At 42.0% G+C, this 23,593-nt stretch overlaps 2 protein-coding genes across 6 annotated transcripts in view; both read left to right on the top strand.

Annotated features, from left to right (window-relative positions):
- The first annotated feature begins 3,570 nt into the window (after positions 1–3,570).
- On the top strand, positions 3,571–9,705 carry RSAD2 (radical S-adenosyl methionine domain containing 2). Its single transcript, XM_086875919.1, has 6 exons — positions 3,571–4,203; positions 4,850–5,011; positions 5,440–5,669; positions 6,499–6,648; positions 8,333–8,365; positions 8,945–9,705. The coding sequence occupies exons 1-6, from the start codon at positions 3,861–3,863 to the stop codon at positions 9,107–9,109; spliced, it is 1,083 nt and encodes a 360-aa protein (XP_086732045.1). The 5' UTR covers positions 3,571–3,860; the 3' UTR covers positions 9,110–9,705.
- Positions 9,706–13,748: 4,043 nt separating this feature from the next.
- The window catches only part of RNF144A (ring finger protein 144A), a 62,992-nt gene continuing 53,147 nt past the window's right edge, over positions 13,749–23,593 (top strand). For 2 of the 5 annotated variants that reach the window (XR_015282787.1, XM_086875921.1), the window contains exon 1: positions 13,749–14,018. The gene's annotated coding sequence lies outside the window, so the exon portion shown is untranslated. The remainder of the gene's footprint in view (positions 14,019–23,593) is intronic. The other 3 variants (XM_086875920.1, XR_015282786.1, XM_086875922.1) reach the window with 3 other exon arrangements.

Genomic DNA, 23,593 nt, shown 5'->3' with positions numbered 1-23,593 from the left:
TTTTATGTAGAATACACTTTAAAGAATATCAGTAAAGGGCCCTCCAGTAAAGAAAAAGATTCATGGATAAGACCATAAGAACACAGAAGTCAGTATAGTGTCAAGCCAAGAGAGATTCCTCTTCTGCCCATGACAGTGGCCACTGCTGGATGTTTGGGAAAGGACACAGCTTCTTCTCTCAACATAGGTTTGTCAAGAAAGGATCTGATGATCCTTGAGGCCCCTCTCCACCTGGTATTCTATCATTCTACAATTCAATGATCTTTTCCTAGATCATAGAATCCATATTTTCAAATACTTCCTAAATGGGAGATCACATATACACTATTAAGGGCCCATGGTGGACTTCTTTCAAATGTGCTTAATCTGTATCTATATCTATATTTATATTGTGTGTTTCATGGGTCTTTCATAACTTAACTGCATGTGGGTTTAAGTTTTTTGTTTGGCAATTTCCCCTTGTATTTCTGCATTCCAAGGAGAGCTGAGTCGCTCTAAGTACAGGGTCCTTGACAGGTTTGCATTTACAGTGCTGCAGATGCAATGAGAAAGAGAGAATTTTCAGCTGAGACTAGAACAAGAAGTAATACATTTATCAAATGCTAAAACTGCCTCTGCCATTGCATGATTTGCATGATTTGCATGATTGTCCGTGGACCATTTCTGGTCCTTCCACATGATGTGATATGACTTCTGCTTTAAACTTTTTTATGTTACTGGTTTGTATCAGAAGTTTGGTTTGCCTAGCAAGATACTATTTGACTGGAACTGCCAAATATCTACTCTGGAGAAAGCAATATACTTATTTAAAATATAAAATTACAAAAATTAGATAAATGTTATATAGTTGTTTTAACTAGCAACTAGGCACAAGAGCATTATCTATGTTTTTCCATTTGGATTCTTCCTTGCTAGTTGTGTACTTATTTATTATCTAGTGCACCATTATTAACATTATTCGATAAATTTTGAAAAATTATATTAATCTTTGAAAGGCTTTTAGATACGAATTTAGAGAACAGAAATATTATTACTGGGACTCCATCGTGCCACTGTAAGATGGCTTCTGTAGAAAATTAGAGGAAGGAGTCATACCTCTTAGAATTTTCAAAGAACATTTATGCTTGCTTCTCTGAGGTTCTTCCAGAAAGAATCAGGACAGAAAATTTTATTACAGTTCTTTCTTGCAATATTTCTTGTAGATTCAAAGCTTGTGTATAAAAATGCACATTTGTGTTTTCTTGAAGGCCTCACCACAGAGCCTGTGTGCTAAGACAGTCTGGGATGTAAAACATGAATGTTTTTCTTGATGCTGCTGAGACTTGTACATGTGGAGGGGGCACATCCTGGTCTGAGTTTACTTTGTGAGGCTTTACATTAATGCAGAGAGCGACATCATACTTCCTTGAGGCAAAAAGTAAAAAGAACTATAATTGCCATTTTCTAAGAAAGCACTGATAGAATTACAAAGAGCAGGAAGCTTTGGGTGCAAAGTTTCTTCATGTTTTGTTGCTTGAAACAGACATCTGTGTTTTGAAAATAAAACAGTCCAAAAATGCTAATGTTTTCATTTTCTGATTCATTGAGAAGTATTTTTCTGACATGTTTTCGGAATGTTTAGGTATCAGATGTAAATCTTGTGTTGGGAGAAATTGATAATCATCAAGGATTCTTTACTGACTTTGGAAATTAAGTATTTTGAACCTAATTTTTCTAGCCAGCTGAGGTACTAGCCAATGAGCTCAGGGCTAGTAACAAGCCTTCCATCTCAAAAAAGAGGGAAAGGCTGTAGTCCCTACACCTGCATTGGCTTAACTTGACATGAACAAGGGATATGAATGAGAAAAGAAAGGAATTTGAATTGGGGCCTGTGCTGGTTTTACATTGATCAACATTTAGGGAAAAAGATAAGAGAGAAGATAAGAAATGGAACAGGGCTCCTACCATGCAACAGAAGGGATGTATGGAGTGAGGAGATAACAGGGCATGTCAGAATCCTCCAAATTAATTGAAATATTGAAGCTACCAATTAGCAACTCCAATGTCAGATTTCAGTTTAAATTTGCATTGTCTTGTCCACTCCCTTTCAAATTATATTTTCAAGTTTGTGATCGACAGACTCTTTATTTATTAGAATATTTTGCTTTTATCCTTAAGCTTGTGTCTTACATAAACCTTAAGGAACTGGAAGGCCACATGGTTAACTCCTGCTGGAATTATCTCTGCTGACAGCCTCTGAGACCATTTGGAAAGCGTCAGAAGTGAGATGTTTCGTACCATGCTGCAGCAATACCTTTGTGAGGTGGCATTACTGGAGCTGGACACAGCAGGAAGTCTCCCACCCTGCCCTACTGGTATGAACCTGCTCCAGCATGGAACAGCTGATAGAGACAACAATAAAAACTGTTCACACAATAAAAACTCTTCTGGTTTTTGCTGATCCAGACATTATTCATCCAGTAGATCACCTCTAAGGTGAAACTGAAGGAAGGATGACAGGAATTTGATAGCCAGTGACTAATTAACACTTCTTATTCGCAGGCAAGTTCTGTGTCCCATGAAAATTGCACAGGGTGAAGATAGTCCTACCCCTGTTCTGGAAGGGGAAAAAAAAGAGAAATAAAAAGAGAAGAACATAAGGGCAAGAGTGCTTGGCTACATCAGCAGTAGCCAATGCTCAGTGGTCAATGGAAGTGAGGGAAGCTCCATTTTAGGCCATTGACAGCATGCAGTTGGCAGGTGTTAATATTTGAGTATGATTCCATACCTTGGAAGCAGTGACAACATTAAATGGCCCTCACAAGAGTGAGGACAGGCTGAGTGAAGACACAGTGAGGCTGAAAATTAGTGACCAACCTGTTGGTGTGTCTGGACACAGTGGAATACTGAAGATGGCAACTGATGCTATGATGGAGGGGCTCCTTCTCCAGCAATACCTGTTGTACCACCAAGGAATTGAGGAATATGGAAACTGGCAGCTTGGTCCTGATCTCTCCTGGTGTTACCATGAGTGGTAACATGAGCCACCAATGTCTCACCTCAGGCTGCCAACTGTTCCTGCTGTTAAGGCTAACCATGTGCTCAACTTGCTGCAGTAGCTTTGCTTGAGGTGCATTATTGGAGACCAAGAATTCAAGAACCTGCAATTATTTTCTTTTCATGTATCTGAAGTCATCAGGCTCCCTACCTTCAGTTGCTCTTCTGTGCAAAACTGTATAAACTTAGAGGAGCTCTTGAATGCATGACAAAGGTGCAGTGCAGTTATAAAAACTCAGTTTTCCCCCTGCTTCACGAGTTTCACAAGACCCAAAGTCCCTGAGACCTCACACACTAGAAGGGGTCCTAGGTGCTAGAGCTGCTCAAACGCAGAGGTGCTCAAAGCCTCTCCCAGCCGCGGGCTCTGCGGTGGCCGAGAGGCGGCTCCGGGGCATGGGGACAGGCATGGGGACACTGGGGTCACGATGGGGCGGGGAGGGAGCAGGAAAACCCCGCGCCCGCCACTCGGTGCCAAGTTTCGCTTCTGGGAGAAGGGAAAACGAAACCGAGCGGTTCCTCGCGGTCCGGCACGGCGGGGAGGGACGGGCGGGGTGGGGACGGGAGGCGGTCACGGCGCGTTTAAGTGCGGAGCACCGGACACCTCTCTGCAGCCTGCGAGCCGAGCCGAGCCGAGCCGAGCCGAGCCGAGCCGAGCCGAGCCGAGCCGAGCCGAGCCGGATTGAACTGAACCGAGACCAGCAGAACCGACCCCAGCCGAACCAAGTCCAGTCGAACCGTGCGCAGGCGGGTCCAAAACCTCATCCCGCAGGGTCCGAGCCGAGCCGAGCCGAGCCGAGCCGAGCCGAGCCGAGCCGAGCCGAGCCATGCAACTGGCCCTGCTGGCCCGCTTGCTGTCCGTCGGGCGGGCGGTGCTGGCGGCGCTGCGAGGGCGGCTGGGAGCGCTGTGCTGGAGCCTGGCTCCCCTGCCCCTGCCCCTGTCCCTGCCCCTGTCCCTGTCCCTGTCCCTGCCCGGCTGGCGGGACGCGGCCCCCCGGCCGCAGCGGGAGCAGGAATGGGACGGCGCGCCCCCGACGCCCACCAGCGTCAATTACCACTTCACCCGGCAGTGCAACTACAAGTGCGGCTTCTGCTTCCACACGGCCAAGACCTCCTTCGTGCTGCCCCTGGAGGAGGCCAAGCGGGGGCTGGCGATGCTCAAGGAAGCAGGTGAGTCCAGGGGAGGTAGGGCGGGAGGGAACCGGGGAAGGGGGACCCCGCTGGACTAAGTGCCGTCGAAAAAGCTATCCTGGGTATGGAAGTATAGAGTTCAGCCTAGCTGGAGACCACGAGCCAGCCGACTATTGCCTCTGAAGAATCACCTATCTATATGAAGCCGTGGGAATGTTTCGTTTGAGTTGAAACTTTTTCCCAAGATACCCCTCTGTTATTGTGTTAAATAAGTTACGTGTCAGTTACTGACTGGGTAATGTTGTTCCCTATATGGTCAGGCTACTAGAATGTTCATTCCCTAAGGTTATATATCATTGTGCCTTCCTTTGTTCTTGTCTTTGGTTGGTCACCCCCACGGAGCTCTCCCTGGTTACTGTTTGGCTTTGGGGCATTGTCCCTATTTCCTTTTATTCCTTATTAAGGTGTTATTTTCCTAGTGCCAACCATTGTTCCTACTCCTATTTATTTTTCTGCCACCCTCTGCCCTGAAATCAGGAGATTTAAAGGTTTGTTGCAGCCCCTTTCACTGTGACACCAGGGAATGTCCCTTGTCCCACTGCCATGGGACACTGATAGCATTGAGCAGGAGGAGCAGGCAGTGGGCAGCAGAGGTTCATAGCATCCTTCTTTGGTCCTTCACTAGGAATGGAGAAAATCAATTTCTCAGGAGGAGAACCATTTCTTCAGGACAGAGGCGAATTTGTGGGCAAACTGGTCCAGTTTTGCAAGCAGGAGTTGGAGCTCCCAAGTGTCAGCATCGTTAGCAATGGCAGTCTGATCAGAAAGCTGTGGTTCGAGAAGTATGGTAAGGAGGGACCGCTGGGCGCAGCTGCACTGGCAGGGCTGGGGAGCCTCCGTGGGGAAGCCTCACCCATGGGTGGGCTTGGGGGCGGGTGGGAGATGGTTTCATAGTGGTTCTCTTATAAAATGCAAACCAAATATAAATATCAGTGAAACAGTGTTGATTATCTGTTGTGAACATAGGCGTTATACAAAAAAAGCTCTTTGGTATAATGGTGTAATAAAGCAATAATTCCGCCTGTCTCCATAATGGTGGGGACAAACACACACAAACTACGTGTTTTGATGCTGCTGTTGATGTGGCTTTTGTGGCTGATCAGATGACTCCACAGAACTGCATTTACATGACATTTTGTGACAGATGACAAGGAAGTGAGAGTGAGCAGCTTTTAGTTGATGGACTGGATATTAATTTTTAAAACTTATTTTTAGGTGAATATTTAGATATTCTGGCAATTTCATGTGATAGTTTTGATGAGGATGTCAACATTTTAATTGGCCGTCGTCAAGGAAAGAAGAACCATGTGGAAAATCTGCATAAACTGAGACAGTGGTGCCGAGAGTATGCTGTTGCTTTTAAAATAAATTCAGTCATCAACAGATTTAATGTGGAGGAAGATATGAACGAGCAGATCAAGGCACTCAACCCTGTGCGCTGGAAGGTAAGAAAGTAGTATACACCACATGTTTCTTGATCAAAGAAAAGTAAAAATAAAGTCCTGGAGTTGTCTGAACCTCTGCTGACCTGAGTCTTATCTCCAGCTCCAGTGTTAGGAGCCTTCTTGTCAATGTTGCATGCTGCTGAGATAGGTTCTATATAATTTTGCACTTAAATGGAGTCCAGTAGGTCAAGAATCTTTTTTTGATTGTGTTATGTACAGAAAATTATTATTTCAGTGTGTGTAGATCTAGGTTGTTTTAGTATATTAAAATTAACACAGAAAGTTAGTTAATTTTTAAAACACTTTAACTTGTGAAAATATGTTATGGTGTAGAGAAAATCAGGAAAAATTACTGAACACTGATATATTGAAATCATTATTGTTAGCAAGATATAAGTGTATATTAATTTTCTCTTATAGAGTATTAGAGGTTAGTGTATACATAGCATGATCTTTTTACTAGAAATAAATTTGAAAATGGGTAGAGATAATGTAACAGAAATATAGGAATTATTTCTCATAATTTGCCTCATGGATATTGTTATACACACAGAATTATTCAGAAAAAAATAAACAAACTGCCAAAAAATCTGTAAGTGAAATCTCAGATAGTAAGGAAAATCATAGTTTATAACATTTAGAACTCTAATATTAATTTACAAAAAATAAATCTGCACCCTGACCTTTGTGGAGTATTCAGTTATCACAAGATGTGTCATTTTGGCTCCATTGGCAGAAAAATTAAAGACATTGCTACTGAGACTGAAGTTTCTTATTCTTCAAGGCAAGTGAGAACATAAAGTCTTAACCAGGTGCTTCCTTTGTTCAGGTATTCCAGTGCCTGCTTATCGAAGGAGAGAACAGTGGTGAGGATGCTCTAAGGGAAGCAGAAAAATTTGTTATCAGTGATGAAGACTTTGATCGATTCCTGGATCGCCACAAAGATGTCTCCTGTTTGGTACCTGAATCTAATCAGAAGGTAAAAATTAAACTGTCTCTTTGTAACTTTATTTTTAAATAATGCTAGAATATTTGAAAGAAACAAGAAACTTTCACGGTGATTAATATTTTCCCTATTAATAGTGGCTTAGAAGAGGTGCAGTACAACTTTATTAGCAACTGGTTTTGTTATGGTGGAAGCCAAGATTTTAATTTACTTTAAGGCTTTTCTTTAAGGCTTTCCATTGACAATAAAGCAATAAATTTTTCGTATTAGCAGAAGAGTTAAAACTCATTGTTCCCAATCCTGTGGACTCCAGTGGGAGTATTCTTCCTGACTTGGACACAAGATCCTGAAAAGGTTCAAAGTTAATGTAAACACACTTTATAGTCTAAGTATAGTTTTCTAATAGAGATTGACTGTGATGTCACATTATGCCAGCATTATCAACCTACATGAATAAGACAGCATCCCAAACAGCCTTTTATTGGCCAACTAACACTATTTCTGGGTAATTCCTCTCACAATAAAGTTGCATTTTTAACATTTTCTGTCTGAACTCCTTTGGATTGCAGGCTCAGGCTCTTTATTTGGGAGAAGATTCCTTGTGCTCCTGCAGAGCATACCAATTAACTTGTTCAGCTGCCATCTAGCTTACATTAACCACACTAAAGGACTTTGCTGCCTAAGGGTGGAGCTCAGGCTGTTTTGTAAATGCCTACAGACCCTAAGCAAGGAATGGGGAGAGTTAGAAGGCTCACCAATAGGGAGGTTTCTGAACTAAGTGAAGAAACAGCAGATTGAACCAAGTTCAGGAATGCCTTAAATCTCCTATCTTGTGCTCCTTTTCCTCTCCACAGATAAGGACTCCATTTACAGTTCACTTCTTAATGTATGTAGAGGCCAAGTGAGCAGACTGGGTTGCCTTTCCTATGTAAGACATAAAAGTGGGGCTGCGCAGTTAGCATTTAAGGCATTTGGTGGGAGGGAGAACTCATCAGACAAAGGGTTAAGAGGAGAACCCAGAACTGTTTCTACATTTATTTTTTTTTGGCTTCCCATGGTAGGTTTGGTTCCAGAAGGCTGTTTCTGATTTCTGTTAAACCTGTGTGAAAGGCAGACACCTGTTCTACACAGTAGCAAGCTCCAGCTTACCAGAGAATTACCCAGAGAATACCCAGAGAATTTTAAGGAGAGTTTAGGGCGTGCCCATTTGTCTAAGCAAACCTGTTTTTTTTCAGCTGTTGGCATATTTCTCTGTGCAGACCTGAGTTTTTTTTTTTTACCTTTGAGCTGGGAGAACACCTTTGTTTGGTGGGGTAATAATTAAACAGCCCAGTTTAAATATCCATGTCATTGGTTTGGAAAATGGCATAATCATTCCAGCATGCAAAACTCTAAGTTCTTCTGCTGTAGAAGTCAATAGAAAGCTTTGATATTATTTAAAATACTTTTTTTCAGATGGGAACTCACATTTCAATTAGACATTGCAATGGTCATATTCCAGGAATGACTGGTTTATTAATACATAAAGTTATTTTAGTAGTTCTGTCATTTATTTCTATAAATTTCATCCAAGATCACTGAAATACTGGTGATACAGCAACTGTTTCAAAGATTTGTATTAGACTTTGAATGAATAGTTGTTTTTGTCCCTTATTTTTTAGTAAAATGGAATTTTGATTTGTACATTAATTTAGTTTTTTCTTTTGATTTATTACAGATGAGGGATTCATACCTCATTCTGGATGAATATGTAAGTATTTTTTGATACATAGTATTTGTATGCTAATATATGTATGTATACAACAGTGATAACCAGTTTAATTTACTCTGCATTCCATAAAATAATTTTACCATGTAGTACAAGGAACAGATGTGATTCCCATCAGACATATTGTGAACTATAATATAGTATGACCTAAGGAGAAGTTGCCATCAGCTTGCATGCTTAATCCTTTCATCACAAATCTTAAAGTGTAGATGTCTAGTTTTGCAGGACATCTTTGCTTCATTTTTTTCTTTAATATAAAAATACAGAACTTGCCCTGAAAGTTAAGCTTCAGAGTGCCCACTTAGAGTACATGGCTGAAGAGCCAATGTTCAATCTTCAATTATGATCTTGCTTTGTTCCTGCTAAGAACAAAGTTCCTGCTATGTCACATGTCTAACCATGATCTTCTGAGCCTTCTAAGGACTAGAGTGAACCTCTTCATGCACTTACATAGGCTTTTGTGGAATTGCAGTGCAATTGCACAAAACTTGCTTAAGTCTGCAGAAAAATTAAGTTTTTGCAAATTGGCTTTCTTGTAATCTTATCTATCTTACATTCCAGATGCGTTTTCTAAACTGTAGAAATGGACGGAAAGAACCTTCCAAATCGATCCTGGATGTTGGTGTAGAAGCAGCTATAAAATTCAGTGGATTTGATGAGAAGATGTTCCTAAAAAGAGGAGGAAAGTATGTGTGGAGTAAAGCTGATATGAAACTGGACTGGTGACTCAATATACTGAGTTAGGGCAGTGCATTCTGTAAAAATAGGTGTATATTTATAGGTGAGTGTATACTTGTATCCAAAGCTTTTAACTACACTTGGTATTTTACACAGACTGATGTTCAGTATAACTCTATGTGTTAGGAACATATGAATATGAATATGTGTTTTTGACATGTGAACATATGAATATGTTACGTGTTTGTTTAAGTGCAGGTTACATTGTCTATTATTTTCTTGAGCATGACCAAATATTTTCAGAGCTTTCACATGAACACATCTCTGAAATAAACTTTCTAGTCTATGGCACCAAGAACTTTAAGGAAAACTGTTTTTATAAAATACTACATGAATGTGCATGCCAGATAACAAACCAAAAAACACCCTAATCTCTAATTCATCCTAAACAGCTGTAATGATGGAGAAGTCAAAATTCTTAGTAGGGAAGGCATTCTGCTGATTCTCAGGAAAAGATGGATTGCAGTTCCTGGGTAGATCACTGGAGGGCTAGCTGGCAGGCCTCTGGAACCACTCTGCTTTTTTCAGGAGTAATAGAAGGTCAGAATCTAGGAATCATTAAATAAAATGTTTTTAGAAAGAAATCAAGGTGAAAAAATCGGCAATTTTTATTCTTTAAGACTGAACTGTAACAGCATCTTCTCCCTCTCCTCTGTATACACACATATTTGCAAAAATGTTGGGGGATGTAATTTTCTGTGAAAACATATTTTTAGTCATGAAAAAATATTGTATTCGTTCATCCTAAAACCTAGAGATACATTTTACCTAATGATAAACAACATCATTTTGCACACTGGCAATGTCCTTAGTTCTAACAAATATTTACAGTGAAACATTGTTTTCGCTTTATTACTATATCCATTTCCATTCTGCTGCAAATATTGATTTACTATTTTAAACTATTTTTGAATTGTGGGCATACAGTTTGATGAAGATTCCTTCCAAAACTAATTAATACTATGTAGAACAACCTAACATGTATCTTCTGTTGCATAGTAGCTTTTTATTTTGCTAAGCCATGGCACTACAAACAACAAAGTTCATATATCAAGCAACCTTGTTTTAAATGTTGCTTGTGTCAGTAACTAATTTGCTTGCTGGTTACAAACCTGCAGACATTAAATGGAACAAATTTGGTTTTGTGAGAGCTACCTTTGATTTTAAGAACAGGTAGTACCAATATAAAATAGAAAAAAAAAAAAAAATCCCCAAAACCTGAAAAATAATCTAATGTGCTGCCCTCATTTTTGGTTTTCTGGCAACTGTTATGGCTTATAATTGCAGGTTTTCAAATTTATTTCAAATTTAGCTAATCCCATCCTCCCCCTGTGTGAAGGGCATGGGGATAGGCATTGCACAGAGCAGAAGTGAGATGGCACTACTCATTCATCCTGTCCACTGAACTCAATGTCTGGACTGTCTCACACATTTAAATATTTGCAGCTGTTGGGAGCCAGCATGCATTAATGTACCACACAGAGAAAATTACACCTCCTTTCATTTATTTGAAAATGCTAGTTGATTTTTTTAAGAAGCTTTTGAAATAAATGTTTTGCATTCACCTAATGCATCTTCCAAGCTGAAGGGGGAAAATGCTTAAGCTGGAGCTGTTACTTCTGCGTAAAGGAAAGCGCTCCTCTGAATACAATGTGAGAATGTTTCCATTTATAATTCCCTCGGTTTCTATCTTTGCTATCCTAACTGTAAATATACTCAGTTGTGCTCTTTTGTCCCTCTGTATTTTGCATTTTGCAATCACAACATTTCCTAGACACTGACATTTCAGTATTTTTTCTTTCTTGTATTAACACTAAGTGACATTTAAAATGTGGCCCCCACACAGTAACCCCACTGTCTTTTGGCAGCTATTTCACTGACCTTGGCTGGAGTTCTCCTTGGCTCTATGGGCAATGCAAATTTATGTAACTGGGGTTTGACTTCCCCTGCTCAAATATTAAATCTAGTCTCTTCCTCAGTACCTACACCACACTGATAGAAAAGAAGCATTTTTCTTTGCTGCTGGCTCAGTCCCAGCATGGGGAAAGATATAGTGCATCAATGTACCAAAAAATCTACCACCCTGCAGCTTCTGCAGAAAATGCCAGCTGTAGCACAGCACACAGATATGAGGTACACAAACTCCCGTTCAGATCCAGAAATCCTGCCATTCTTTGCTTTGCATTTTACCCTGTAAATGGCTATTCTTTTGCTTCCTCTGTGCCTACAGAGGAAGCTGCAAGAGAAACAAGGAGCTGAAAATGTCAAAATCCAGTAAATAATGCACAGACATTTAGGATGGTTTTTGTAAGAAGGTTCTATGTTCTTACTTTCTTAAAATGTTAGGGATTTCACATCACCTCGTTATACATACATAATTAACATAATTAACATAATGTTAACATACATAATTTGTAAAAAGTTTCTGCTCTGTGTGATACTCTTTTTCAATGGAAATATGAGTTTGTATACATTGGAAATGAAGAATCTCACCTTCACAGTTTGAGAGTCATTTAAGTTAATGAAGAGCTATTGGCATTTTTATATGCAAAATTTATTATTGTGTAAAACAGAAAAAAATTGGGTACAGTTGCTTAATCTAGTAAACTTAAAAAAAAAATAAAAAATTATAAGCACAGTTCATATTGGACCAAAAGTGGACTTTAGGTTTTCATTATATGGTAGAGGCTATCCTTCAGTATGGCACTAGAAAAATAAACTGAATTCAATAGGATTACTCCCAGGTTTAGTGATTACAAGTATGCTGTGATCCTGAGAAGTTAGGATTAAATTTAAGTTTTATAAGCACAGACATGTTTAATTGTATCTTTGTGTATCATATCATAGTATTGCAGCTCAGCGCTTGCTAAAGACTCTGGACTGGGAAGGAACTGACGCTGCATTCTACTAACATTTTACAATTGTTTCTATTTGGAAAAAAAATTTAGAGAATGAGTGTTTGGGAAGATGACTTCTGATAAAATTGTGACTATACTTTGGGTAATGAATAAAATTGTCACTTAAGATGCACTTTAGGATGCCCTCTTTTTCAGCATGTAGGATGCTGATATATTTGAATGTTACAAATAATGAATTTTGGAGTTATAGTGTAATATAATTAATGCTAAGTATTTAATGAGTATGTTGCACCTTTCAATAAATGTTGGTATTTTCCTAAATTCGTCTGTACTTTTTTTTTTTTTTTCTGTAATATAAGCCATACTAGCAGAATGTGTGGCTGCATTCACAAGAGATGTGTAATTCTGGATACATTTAGTCTGTATTTAGCGGGGGGGCTGCTTGCACGGTGCCAAGGGCAGCATCTAGGCCGAAATGGAGAACAATGGTGGTGATTCTCCTCGTGATGAAAGGCACTTGTTCCAAGCCTGAGTGGACTGGCCTGTGCCGGGAGAAGACAGTTCAAATACCTTGTGCTGTTCAGATGACAGCCGACACGAAAGGCACAGCTATCCATAAATATCCGAGGACAAAAATAAGATTATCTTCTGTTATGGTAAATAAGAGAGAAAAAGCAGTCTATTTAGAAGACTGAACACAAGCAGCTTCTCAAGCTCATCTTCCATCTTCAGGCTCGGTCTAAACTCTCCTACTAGACAACCTCCCATTGAGCTTTTCACAGTATTTGGCTGCGTGTGAGAGGATGCTTCGCTTTTTACCCCCCCTTTGCCATTCCCCCCGCACACTGCGGTGGTGCGAGGGTGCCCAGAGCCGCAGTGAGACGCCGTGTGTCCCGTGCCTGCCGCGCTGTGTGTGTGGCCCCGGGGAGGCTGCAGGGCTGTGTCACTGCCCGGGGTGGCTGCAGGGCTGTGTGTGGCCCCGGGGAGGCTGCAGGGCTGTGTCACTGCCCGGGGTGGCTGCAGGGCTGTGTGTGGCCCCGGGGAGGCTGCAGGGCTGTGTCACTGCCCGGGGTGGCTGCAGGGCTGTGTCACACCCCAGGGTGGCTGCAGGGCTGTGTCACTGCCCGGGTGGCTGCAGGGCTGTGTCAGACCCCGGGGTGGCTGCAGGGCTGTGTCACACCCCGGGGTGGCTGCAGGGCTATGTCACTGCCTGGGGTGGCTGCAGGGCTGTGTCACTGCCCGGGGAGGCTGCAGGGCTGTGTCACTGCCCGGGGTGGCTGCAGGGCTGTGTCACAGCCGGGGGCTGAGCCCCGCCGGGTCGATCCCCCAGCCAGCTCCCGCTCCGTGCGGTCCGTGCTGAGCCTCCTGCCCGCCGCAGGAGCGCCGGCCCTTTTTCCGCACAGATGCCAACAAGGAAGCTCCAACAGCTCCCGCAGAACAGCCGTGCCCGTCATGGTTCCCGTGCCTTCCCCTCCTTCCTTCCCTGGCAGGCGAGACAAACCCCCCGCCTCCTCTGCACAACCAGCCCCCTTGTTCTCTCTGCCGCTGGCGGACCTGCCGGGCCCGGCCCATCACGCTCAGGCAACCCGAGGTGCTGTTGCTTCAGGCAGATGAAAAGCCGCACGGCAAAGCCGCCGGCTCGGCTGGGCTCGGCACGCCCGGGCCGGCGGCGCTGCCAAGCGGGAAATCCCGGGATCCCCGCGGCCGCGGGCCGGGAGGCGCGTCCCGCCGCCGCCAGGGGGCGCCGCTGTGCCTGGCGCGGCGCGGCCGCTTCAAAGTGGGCGGCGGCGCGAGCGCGGCCGTTAATGGCGCCCGCCCGCCGCGGGCGCGCCCGCCCCCGCCCGCCCTCACCCCACCCTCCTCCTCCCCCGCCGGAGAAAAGACCGCGAGCGGCGCCCGCCGCGCACACTCCGGCTCCGCGGGGGGTGGAGACCATGGCTGGGGCGGCGGCGTCCTGCCGCGGCTCCGCGGGATAGCGCGGGACAGCGCCGCGCACCGCCCGCGGGCCGCCCCGCGCCGGCAGGGGCTGCAGCGGCACGGTAAGGCGCCCGCCGCGGCGGGAGCGGGGCCGCCTCCGGGGGCGGTGGGGAGGCGTCGCTCCCCCCGGTGGGGCCGCGTGAGGCGGCGCCGGAGCGCGCGGGGTACCCACGACCCCTTTACGCGAAGGGCTGTGCCCGGCGTTCCCCGCGGCGGCGGTGTCCCTGTCGCTGCCGGCCGCCGGGAGCCCCCGGCCGGCAGGGCGCTGTGGCTGCGGGGAGGGCACGGCGAGGCGCGGGCTGCCCGCGGGAAGCGCTGCCGCCGGCGGAGCGCCGCGTCGGGGGCGTAATGACTGCGGCTCCCCAGCCCCGCGTGTGCTCTCTCTTGGGTTTTCCATAAACGAGCGAAAACGTCTCGGAAGAGCCCAGTGCTCTGGAAGGCAGTAGCCGTTCTTTGGGGAGAGGGGAATAATGACTAGAGGGGTCTGTGGAGTGCCCCCCCAGTCAGCGTTCTTAGTACAAGCGGAGGGTGCAGCCTGGGGAGAAACCGGATCGTTTGGGTTGCAGGGGTGGAAGAAGTCGGGGTAAAGGCTCACCTTTTCCTGCCCTGAGCTGAAGTGATGTTGCCGTTGACTTTTCTTGAGCTGTCGTAAGAACCCATAGGTACGAAAATGAGGTTGACCACCCCCCCACCCCAGACCAAGTGTATCTTGTTCCTAAACAGATGAGGCCCTGCATCATGTGTTTATTGCTTCTATAGAACTGGAACAGAGAGTGTCAGCGGGGCAGGCTGATGGAAGAAGATACCAGCTGTTTGACTTTTTGCTGTCACTTCTGCCCTGGAACATAATATTCCTATTCTGCAACAAGCATAAATGGTGATTTATAAATAGATCCATTTGTTTATATTGTTCCCCGTGTAGCCAAACAACTGTTTACATTGGGAAATGGATTGCTTCATTTCACATTAGCTTATCAGTGCTGGGCCAGGAGTGGCTAAACTGAAGTTACATGTTCTTGGGCAGAGTGCTACTAGAGAGATTACATCAGTAGTTTAACTTCTGGTGGCTGGCCTGTCTGCTCGTGTGTGCTTATCTCAGAGGCATCAGAGGCTAGTGAAGGGGTGATGGGGGGGGGTGAAAGTGTGTGCAGGGTTGTAGTATGGTGAAGGGAAGATTTGTGCCTTTAATGAGAATGATTAATTTATACTTTATTGGGACTTTACAGTGTGGGAAAACTTAGATTATTTCTTTCCTGGCAGTCAGGTATCAAGGTGTCCTGACATGAAGTTTGTTAAATACCCCAAAAAAAGCAGGATCAAGTGAGAAGAGTTGTGGTAAGAGGGAAAAATAGTTCCTTTTGTTCGGGAGTGTCTTGAAAAAGACAGGATTTTCCCCACCACCATCCTTGCCCCCTAGGATGAAGTTTTATTTCTTTACCCCCTCACTCTCCCTTTCCCTGGCCATCATGTCTCATTATCATTATCTTCTTGTGTTATGTGTGTATTATGGGGAGGAGAAACCATCTGGGATTGAAATAATAGTACAATGATGGGTGTTTCAGTTTGATGTAACTACTTTGAATAAGCCATCCTTTACGTAAAACAGGGTTGATTTCCCCTCATTTCCCCTCATATCTAAATCACCGTGATTCATATCCTAGGAGCTGCTGGATCAAATCATGTGTTTGTTGTCTGCAGTTATTGTAGATTTTTGCCCTTGATGCACAGTATTAAAAGTTACACTTTTACACTATTAGAAGTATCACAGACTTTTTTTTTTTTCCTAATTCAGTATTTTAAGGAAATAATTTGTGGGGGTAAAAAGGCTATATAGTTGTTTAACTTTTTTGGTTTTAAGCATGGGTTTTGTTTTTCTCCCCCAGAGCTACATTCCAAGTTCTTGTTTGATTTAATGTGAGGATTTTTATAACTTCTGACAACTTTTCTTTCAGTTAAGGCAAGGGACAAAGCTGCTGTCTTAAACATGAGTTTTGGCTGCACTGTCATACAATGGGTATGAATGGCTTCAGTGTATCTGGTGTATTTTCAAGAACGCTCTCATAGGCTGGCAGAAAACTCTTATTTGCCCTCCCAGTGCTGATTCAGGGAAGAACAATGGCTCTGATCATCCTGCAGCCTGGTCAGCGATTACAGACCTTTTCTCTCCTAGAGACCTGGTGCAGCAGGGGAACTGGATCCTGTTATACTTACTACCCTATTTCCTGTGGATTAGTATCAATAATTATGTGATTGAATTAGTTGTCTGCGGTTTGATTAGAAGACTTGCTTTTCATTGTGTTCCTTTTTACACCTTGAGTTACAAAATGGAATTGAATAACAATTACAAGCTAACCCACCATTCATTTTTGAATGGTGTAGTGATTCTGCTGTGTCTAACTTAGGCTGTGGTCAGCTGTTCATTCTATAAGCCAATCGCTTATTCTCTATTGCTTTGCAGAAACAAGCACATAAAATTCATCTTTCCCTGACCTTTTGAAGGTGATCAGATAAAAGAGATCGTAATGATAATGTCTGCTTTCCACTTCTGATGGCGAGGACAAACTGTTGAAAATATACTTGCTCTTGTGGCTGCTTGCTGCAAAGTGATAGGAGTGGGTTTTTTATTTCCTGATCAACTGAGATCAGAAATGCTTACAGTTTTTCTGCATATGCAGTCAGCAAATTCTGGAGCTTGCAGTGATAGTATGAAATGGATTTTCAAATAGCTTGGTTATTTGCTGATGGTGCCATTTATAGTGGTAACACCATTAAGTGTCTTTTCTCAAAAAGGCTGAAGAAAATTAGGAACAGAGAAAGCAAATCAATTATGTCCGGTAACTTTTTATTTACTGTGAAGACAGAATATCTTGTCAGATGGTTCTAGTCTTGGCATGACTATGTTATTTCCTTATTACAACAGCATTTTCACCTTTTTATTCAAAGTATATCAAGTGAATGGTAGCGTGTTGCATTGAAACACCTTGCTGTTATCCTCCAGATATCAGTATGACAGTTTAATGCAACTTCATCCTGTTTATATTGAATGGAATGACTTGTGATTGAAAAAATGCACTAAAGCTTATTAAATACCAACTTTTTCTTCTTCATGATGTGCAATGGATTATCTGAAATACTTCAGAATGTGAGTGGGTCATGCAGGTTGTCTGGAAAATAAATTTCTAACTTACCAGGTTCAGGCATAATTTTTTTCATTACATACAAATGTTCAGCTTTGCTTGCACTGATCACTGCTTTACTTGTGAGCAGCCAGACTCCATAGTTTTGGAGTTTTTGTTCTTGAATTTCATTTGGAAGTTTTACTGATAGTTCTATTTCTGGAATATTCAGATTATTTTCTGTACCCATAAAACTCTAGTATGAACTGCAAGCAATGAAAGCTATCACTATGGCTCTTGGAGGCAGTTTCAGCAGGCTTTATCTCAACTCATATATAGGATAAGAATTATATACTGTTCTACATGTACAGTCCTTGCAGAAGACTCATATTTAGCCAGGAATATCAAATATGAGGCATATGAAAATGAATTAGGAAAATATATTGAGGCAAAAATCCATTATTAGCCCTTGATGATCTGGTACACAATCAGCTTCTTCCTATGCTTATTATGTCATTGCTGTTCAGCAGTTGATTGGCTTCATGTTTGATTACTGATGAGGATCTGTGTGTGGATTTTTTAATCTCACAGATAAGAATTTTTATATATATACTTTTTATATATATGTATATAAATATATGCTATATACAACATTTTATGCAATGTATAATAAATGTATATTTTTTACTTTTAATTTCTCTAAATGGCATCTGATGGGGGTAGGTCTGACAGAAGCATCAGAAGTGGCTGCATTCTGTCCTCTTATATAGTGTTTTCAGCCTGGGCTGCCTCCCTGCAGTGACAACACGGGATGGTTGTGATGATATGGGTGAGCAGAGTCAGTGCTTTGCCCAAATGCCCCCTCCCTGGGGTGACAGCAGAGGTCATGCTGCATTCTGTAAAGCAACTGTATTTTTCTGGTCCTGATGCTTCAGACAGTGTTTGTCCTCTTAGAAAGAAAATGAATGTTTTTTAAGTCTGTGTGTCCTTCTTTTACTACTTAAGGGAAACAGCTTTCCCTTCATCTCTATTCCCGTATTAAGAAATACATCCATGCAGACAGAATGAGAGCAATGCTCTGTGACTTGTGTGGTCAGGCTCATGTCTCCAGTACAGTCTTGTAACAGAAACTGAAAGTTCAAGACCAAGATATTTGCAGTCAGTGTATATATATATATATATATATGTGTATATGTATATATATATATTTAGCCTGGTTTTCTGAGAAAATAGAAATTGCATGCAACTCTCTGTGAATGTCTTTCATTCTTGCTGTTAATTTCTAAACCTTTTGAGCAATTCTGGTTGCATTTGTGAGAGGGTGGTATCTCCAATAAACCTACACCTTTTCTGGCATTAGGTTGCCTTGGCAGATAGAAAGATGCCTGCTGAAGGACAGATTGAGGTTTGAACTCTTCCTACAACTTAGACACACACTTTTCTAGCAAACTAGATTTTACTGGCTCAGTTGCTTACAAATCAACTTATATTGTGTTCCTGTTTTTTGACACTGTTTCAAATTATACTGTTCCTTCATTTCTGAATGTTTTTGCAACAGTTTTGAATATGAAGAGGAGCAAGTGTTGAGTCTTTAGCCCCAAGATTATAATATGGCAAAAAGTGCATTATGAGAAAAGAAAGATTCATTGATTTTAAAAAATATTTTATTATTGTTCTTCATATATGCCCTCCTTATGTTAGTTCCTGTTTGTTAAAATAATTATTTTAACTCTTGTCTTTTATTAATTTTGCTTTGTAATAGCAATTATTTAGACAGCCAGGAACTTTTTTTTTGGTAGTTGTATTGTATAAAGGTTGTTCCCCAAATGGAACAAGACTTAATAGGATGCAAACTGAAGCAGTTCAGTCTTATTTCTGTATTTCTCCTCAGTATTTGTTTTCTGTAAACAGACTCTGTGTGAACCTTTCAGTTAGCTGATCACTTTTGCACACTGCTATCTGTTGAATACATCTTGTGGTCTTTGTTTGTCATGTCACGCTGACTTGATTAATGTTGTACCATCATCTTCATTCATGAATAATGTATTTCCTGTCATGCAGTTGGAGCCTAGAGGAGAAAACACACCTACTTTCTTAGATTAATTATGCATTACTTCTACCTTTGATGTGTACTGTCTGTTCTTACTTTCGTGAAAAAAGTGCTGACCAAAAAGATACATGTTGAGAGTGTATAAGGTGTGTTAGGTTTGTGGAAAGGCAGACCATATTTAAAATAAGAAAAAGAAACAAACAACCAAACCAAGCCCCAACTTTTGTTAGAGCTTTCTGTTCTTTTTCTTTGTACTTCTGATAATTATTGACGTCTTGTATTTTGAAAGGTTTTCTGGTGATTTCTCATTACTTTAAATCACCAGGTTTTCCTGTCAATTACTGTTTCTTAGGTGTGTGTGCTTAGCTTTCTAGCAAAGATGTGACAGTATTCATTAGGTCTCACTGTGAGAAGTGGGATAACCATAGTCACAGCTGTAGGATGCGCTTGCCAGCACAAATGGGCTGTTGGTTATTCCATCTTGTTGTTTAGTCTCATTGATCCTCAGGACCACACTTGGAGCCTGCTGGGCTCTGGCTTGCTCCAAAGACTGAGCTGAGGTCATAAGCTTTGTGCCTCAGGTAAAACAGAGCAGTGTTTTCTTCCTGTTAATCACTGAGAAGTGAAACAGGTTAAGCACAACATGGTGGTCAACCTTGTAGTTTCTGCAGGAGCTGAAGCCAACCGCTTCCAGAGGGTGCAGTATCTATAGTTCTGATGGTAAGCCCTTAAACACCTTCAGAATTTATGGATGCTCATCCATTCATATTCACCTGCACGGTGTAAGTTGATATCAAGGCTACAAACTTGTTTCTCTTTACCATGTGATATGACAGTCCCTGGCCTTGGCGAGGGTTGTGCTGGAAGAATTGTTGCTGTGTGAAGCTTGCTCAAAGCAGTGCTGCTGACCCTGGCACCTCTCCATGCTGTTGTTGGCTCTGCTCTGTGTGTTTGGTTGTGCTCTGTACTTTGGATCCTTGTGGCTCTGAGGCAGCCATTCTCTCTGTGTGAGTTCATCCTTCTCTCCACTGTAGTTTTTCACCTCTGCTGCTTGTTGAAGCAAACAGCTTGGCGCCATCAAACTTCTGCTGTCTCTGGGCATCAGCTGTGGTGGTGTTCAGAATATGCAACCTCATGTCATCTGTCTCCTTACTTGCATGATGTGATGTCCCACTGGAGCAACAGCATTGGCCATTTACTTTGCATGGATTTATGTCTGAAAATCCATTCTGAAAGGTTTTACCACTGGCTTTTATTGAGGGTGAAACATAATAGTTCTTAGAGGTTTTACTGTTTTAACCCCTTTGCATCTGTAGTCACTAGGAGTGTGATAAGCCACTTCTCTTGCTTCTGTTCTCTTTTGTTCTAGCTTGTCATTTTCTTAAAAATAGAGTCTCACTTGAGAGGAAGCAACAGGGTAGTTCTAACTTCAGTTCATGTTGCATATTTAGTCAAAAATCAAGGTATGACAAATTCATAGACAGCTCATAAATCCAATGAATGTGATAGTCTTTTTAGCAACCTGTCAGTTAGTGCTAAATATTTGCATCAGTCACTTCACATTTCCATTAGCTCCTTAGAAAGCTGAAGTTCACAGATCTGAATGAAATATAATGTTTGACTGTGTTCCCTGCTTTTCAATTTAAACTACTGCTGTGAAGCTTTCTAATAGTTACAGATAAATGTGTTTTCATAGGCTGCTCTTCCTTGGAAAGTTTACTGTTTTGGTCTGTCTTCTCTGAGAGGTCTGCAAGGGTTTTTTTGGGGATTTGTTTTCCTGTGCTCTGAGATTCTACTGCACTGGACTTCAGACCAACACAGGCATGTCCTTGTAACTTTTATTAACAGGAATAGTTGCTTTTGCATGGGATGATTCACCACAGCTGCCAATATAAGGAAGAGTCAAACCATCGTGCCCCTTCATTGTGCTAATAATAGTGATGTACCATTTTGCTGGCTGGCAGCACTGCTGTTAGAGGCAGCTTCAGGAGGGTTTGCTGCAAGGGCAGAGAGTATGTCTGCTTTATCCCTTTCACCTTAGTATATTTTCTCATGCAGCTTCATTTCTCACCCCATGAGACTGAACCTATCCTTTTCATTGAAATAAGTGTATTTTCACTGTGCTATCAACCAGTTCTGATCTTGAACTGTGGAAGGGCAAAGATGGTGCTATTTTTGGAGGGGAAAAACAACTCAAAAAACCCTGCAGAACAGAACAGTTTTTATGCTGTGCTGGACAGGATGTTACTAAAACTATAACCTGGAGAGTTCCAGGGTGAAACAATAAGTGCACATGAGGATGTCCTATCAAAATCACCTCAACTAATGTGAAAGTCCACTTGTTTTCCCAGTACCAAGGGAGTTTCCATGTAACTGCCTTAACATGGGACTTATTCAGCCATATTGGTTATGAAGAAACCATAGTAAATGATCCAAGTATCTGGAGCTTTACAGGAAAAAGAGGAAATCATTCTCTTAAAAAAAAATAAATCTTTACATTCAAACTTAAAAACAAGCAGGCTTAAATGAAAAGCAGTATATGTCTGAGCTCTTGGAAATTGATGAAAGGCTGCAGAAAGTTGGTATCTTACCATTAGAAAACAGGTCTTCCTAGAAATGTGTAGGAAATGCTCTTTGTGGGAGCTGTAGACCTGGGTTTAGGTATTTCATATTAGTTAAAGTCTCTGTATTGCTGTCCAACTCTTTCATTGCTTGAGTGGGAGAAAATTGGAGGTTATGCAACGAGATTGTTCCCAGACATTCATCAGGCTTTGATTTTTTTCATTCAGTGAAAGTATGTAGAACTCCACTACCTGAAAACAATAAATGTTTTAACAAGAAAATAAAGGCTTGTGTTCCTATTTTATATGGGCGCTTCATTTTTGAGTGTGTGCATCAGATAAAGCACATCATGTTTTAATGCATTTATTGAATGCTTGAACGGGCTTTGTAACAGAACCTTCTGTGATTGCACTTCTTAGGGAGTCTGAGTGCCAAATTTACTTTCTCTTTAATTGAGGTGGCTCCTGACATTTAAAACTGTTATATACCTACAGTGATGCAAAGTCTGCAGAGAAAAGATTACCTCATTTAACAGAGAACTATTTTTCCTGAGCATGCTGTTTTCATATTTCTTTAAAACAATTTACTTTTCACAATAATAATAACACAAAAAGCCTCCTCCAATTTCTTCTCCTCCATATTCTTGTTCCTACTCAGCAGCCATTCAGTACATGGAAATAAGGAAATGAGGATATTTTGAAATAGGGATACTTTGCATAAATTATTTCCAAAAATATTTGCTGGATTTGAATGTTGACATTTTCTGTGGATGTTAACAGTTAAGGAGTATAATGAAACTGTCAAAGAAAAAAAGATACGAACTCCTCAGAAAGCAATAATGTAAATACAGTGGTTTTCCTCTCAATGCAGTATGCTTCTGTAGATGTCATCTATTCCAGGGAAGTACCACAGATGTAAAGAGTGGCTTTGGGGCAGTCTGTCCCAAAAGTGTTGGGCATCTAATGGAACATCTTAAACTGTATGAACTCTTAATATGTGAAGTCTTGATGTGCCCACCAATGAATGAGCAGTGCTGTGTGATGGGATAGATGTGAATTATTCAAGAACCCTCTCAGAGGATATTGTCTGGTGTTAGCCATGAAGGGAGCCAGGTTGAATGGGCCTTTGGCTACTGTGGTGTGGCAAATTGCAGCATTGCATGCCTTGTCCTAAAGGAGCACAAAGGGAAGGAAGGAGCTGTGTGCTCTGTATGTGGAGCTGTATTTTCCTTCATGACAATTCCTATTTGGATCTTTTCCCTCTTTTCACATGCTGTCCCTGTGGTCTCCTGTGTGTGTTAGGAGGGGATTGTTGGTTAGTTGACTTAGTTTTGTGACTCCATAGGAAACATGAGGCAGAAAACTGAAGATAACTTGCATATGTAATTGCCTTTTCCATCCAAGAACCATAGTCCTCTCTTAAGTGATAGTGCCTTTGGTAGATGTCTGATACAGCACAAGATGTAGAAGAGTACTGACAGTCACATCATCCAACAGGCATAGGGAGACTATCCCCAAAAGTTCCAGGGTTACAGAGAGCATGTGCTTTGGAATAATACCATTATATCAATTTCTTCTTGCCTCCTGTTTTGCCTTTATTTTGGCTGTGCAGCTCACTGCCAGTTGCAGTGATGGAGCCATTGCCAAGTCAGTCCATCTGGCTTAGCCTATGCAAAACGCAGTTGTACCTCAGTCCACATCTGTGCCTCTTCATGTGTTTTGTGGCCACTTTGTAGCCTAAAAGGAGTTGCCCAGTGTGTTTCTCTTCACTCAGTCATGTCCTGTGTGGTCAGGTTTCAAGAGGGAAGGAATGTGAATCTAGGGTCTTCAAAATGAAAGAGAATGTTTCCTTTTTTTCTATCAGTCAAATGCCTTGTGTGTTTCAGTGTATCTGAGATTATGGGCAACTT

Source organism: Cyanistes caeruleus, chromosome 2, assembly GCF_971803275.1.
Source record: "Cyanistes caeruleus chromosome 2, bCyaCae1.hap1.1, whole genome shotgun sequence".
Lineage (NCBI taxonomy): Eukaryota > Metazoa > Chordata > Aves > Passeriformes > Paridae > Cyanistes > Cyanistes caeruleus.
Note: the sequence above shows the minus strand (reverse complement) of the source record. Positions and strands in the feature narration are given on the sequence as shown.

Bases quoted from the DNA above. Each gene is read 5' to 3' on its own strand.
- RSAD2 (XM_086875919.1), top strand. From the start codon at position 3,861: ATGCAACTGGCCCTGCTGGCCCGCTTGCTGTCCGTCGGGCGGGCGGTG. The intron at 6,649-8,332 runs GTAAAAATTAAA...GATTTATTACAG, and splicing joins TACCTGAATCTAATCAGAAG to ATGAGGGATTCATACCTCAT. The intron at 8,366-8,944 runs GTAAGTATTTTT...CTTACATTCCAG, and splicing joins ACCTCATTCTGGATGAATAT to ATGCGTTTTCTAAACTGTAG.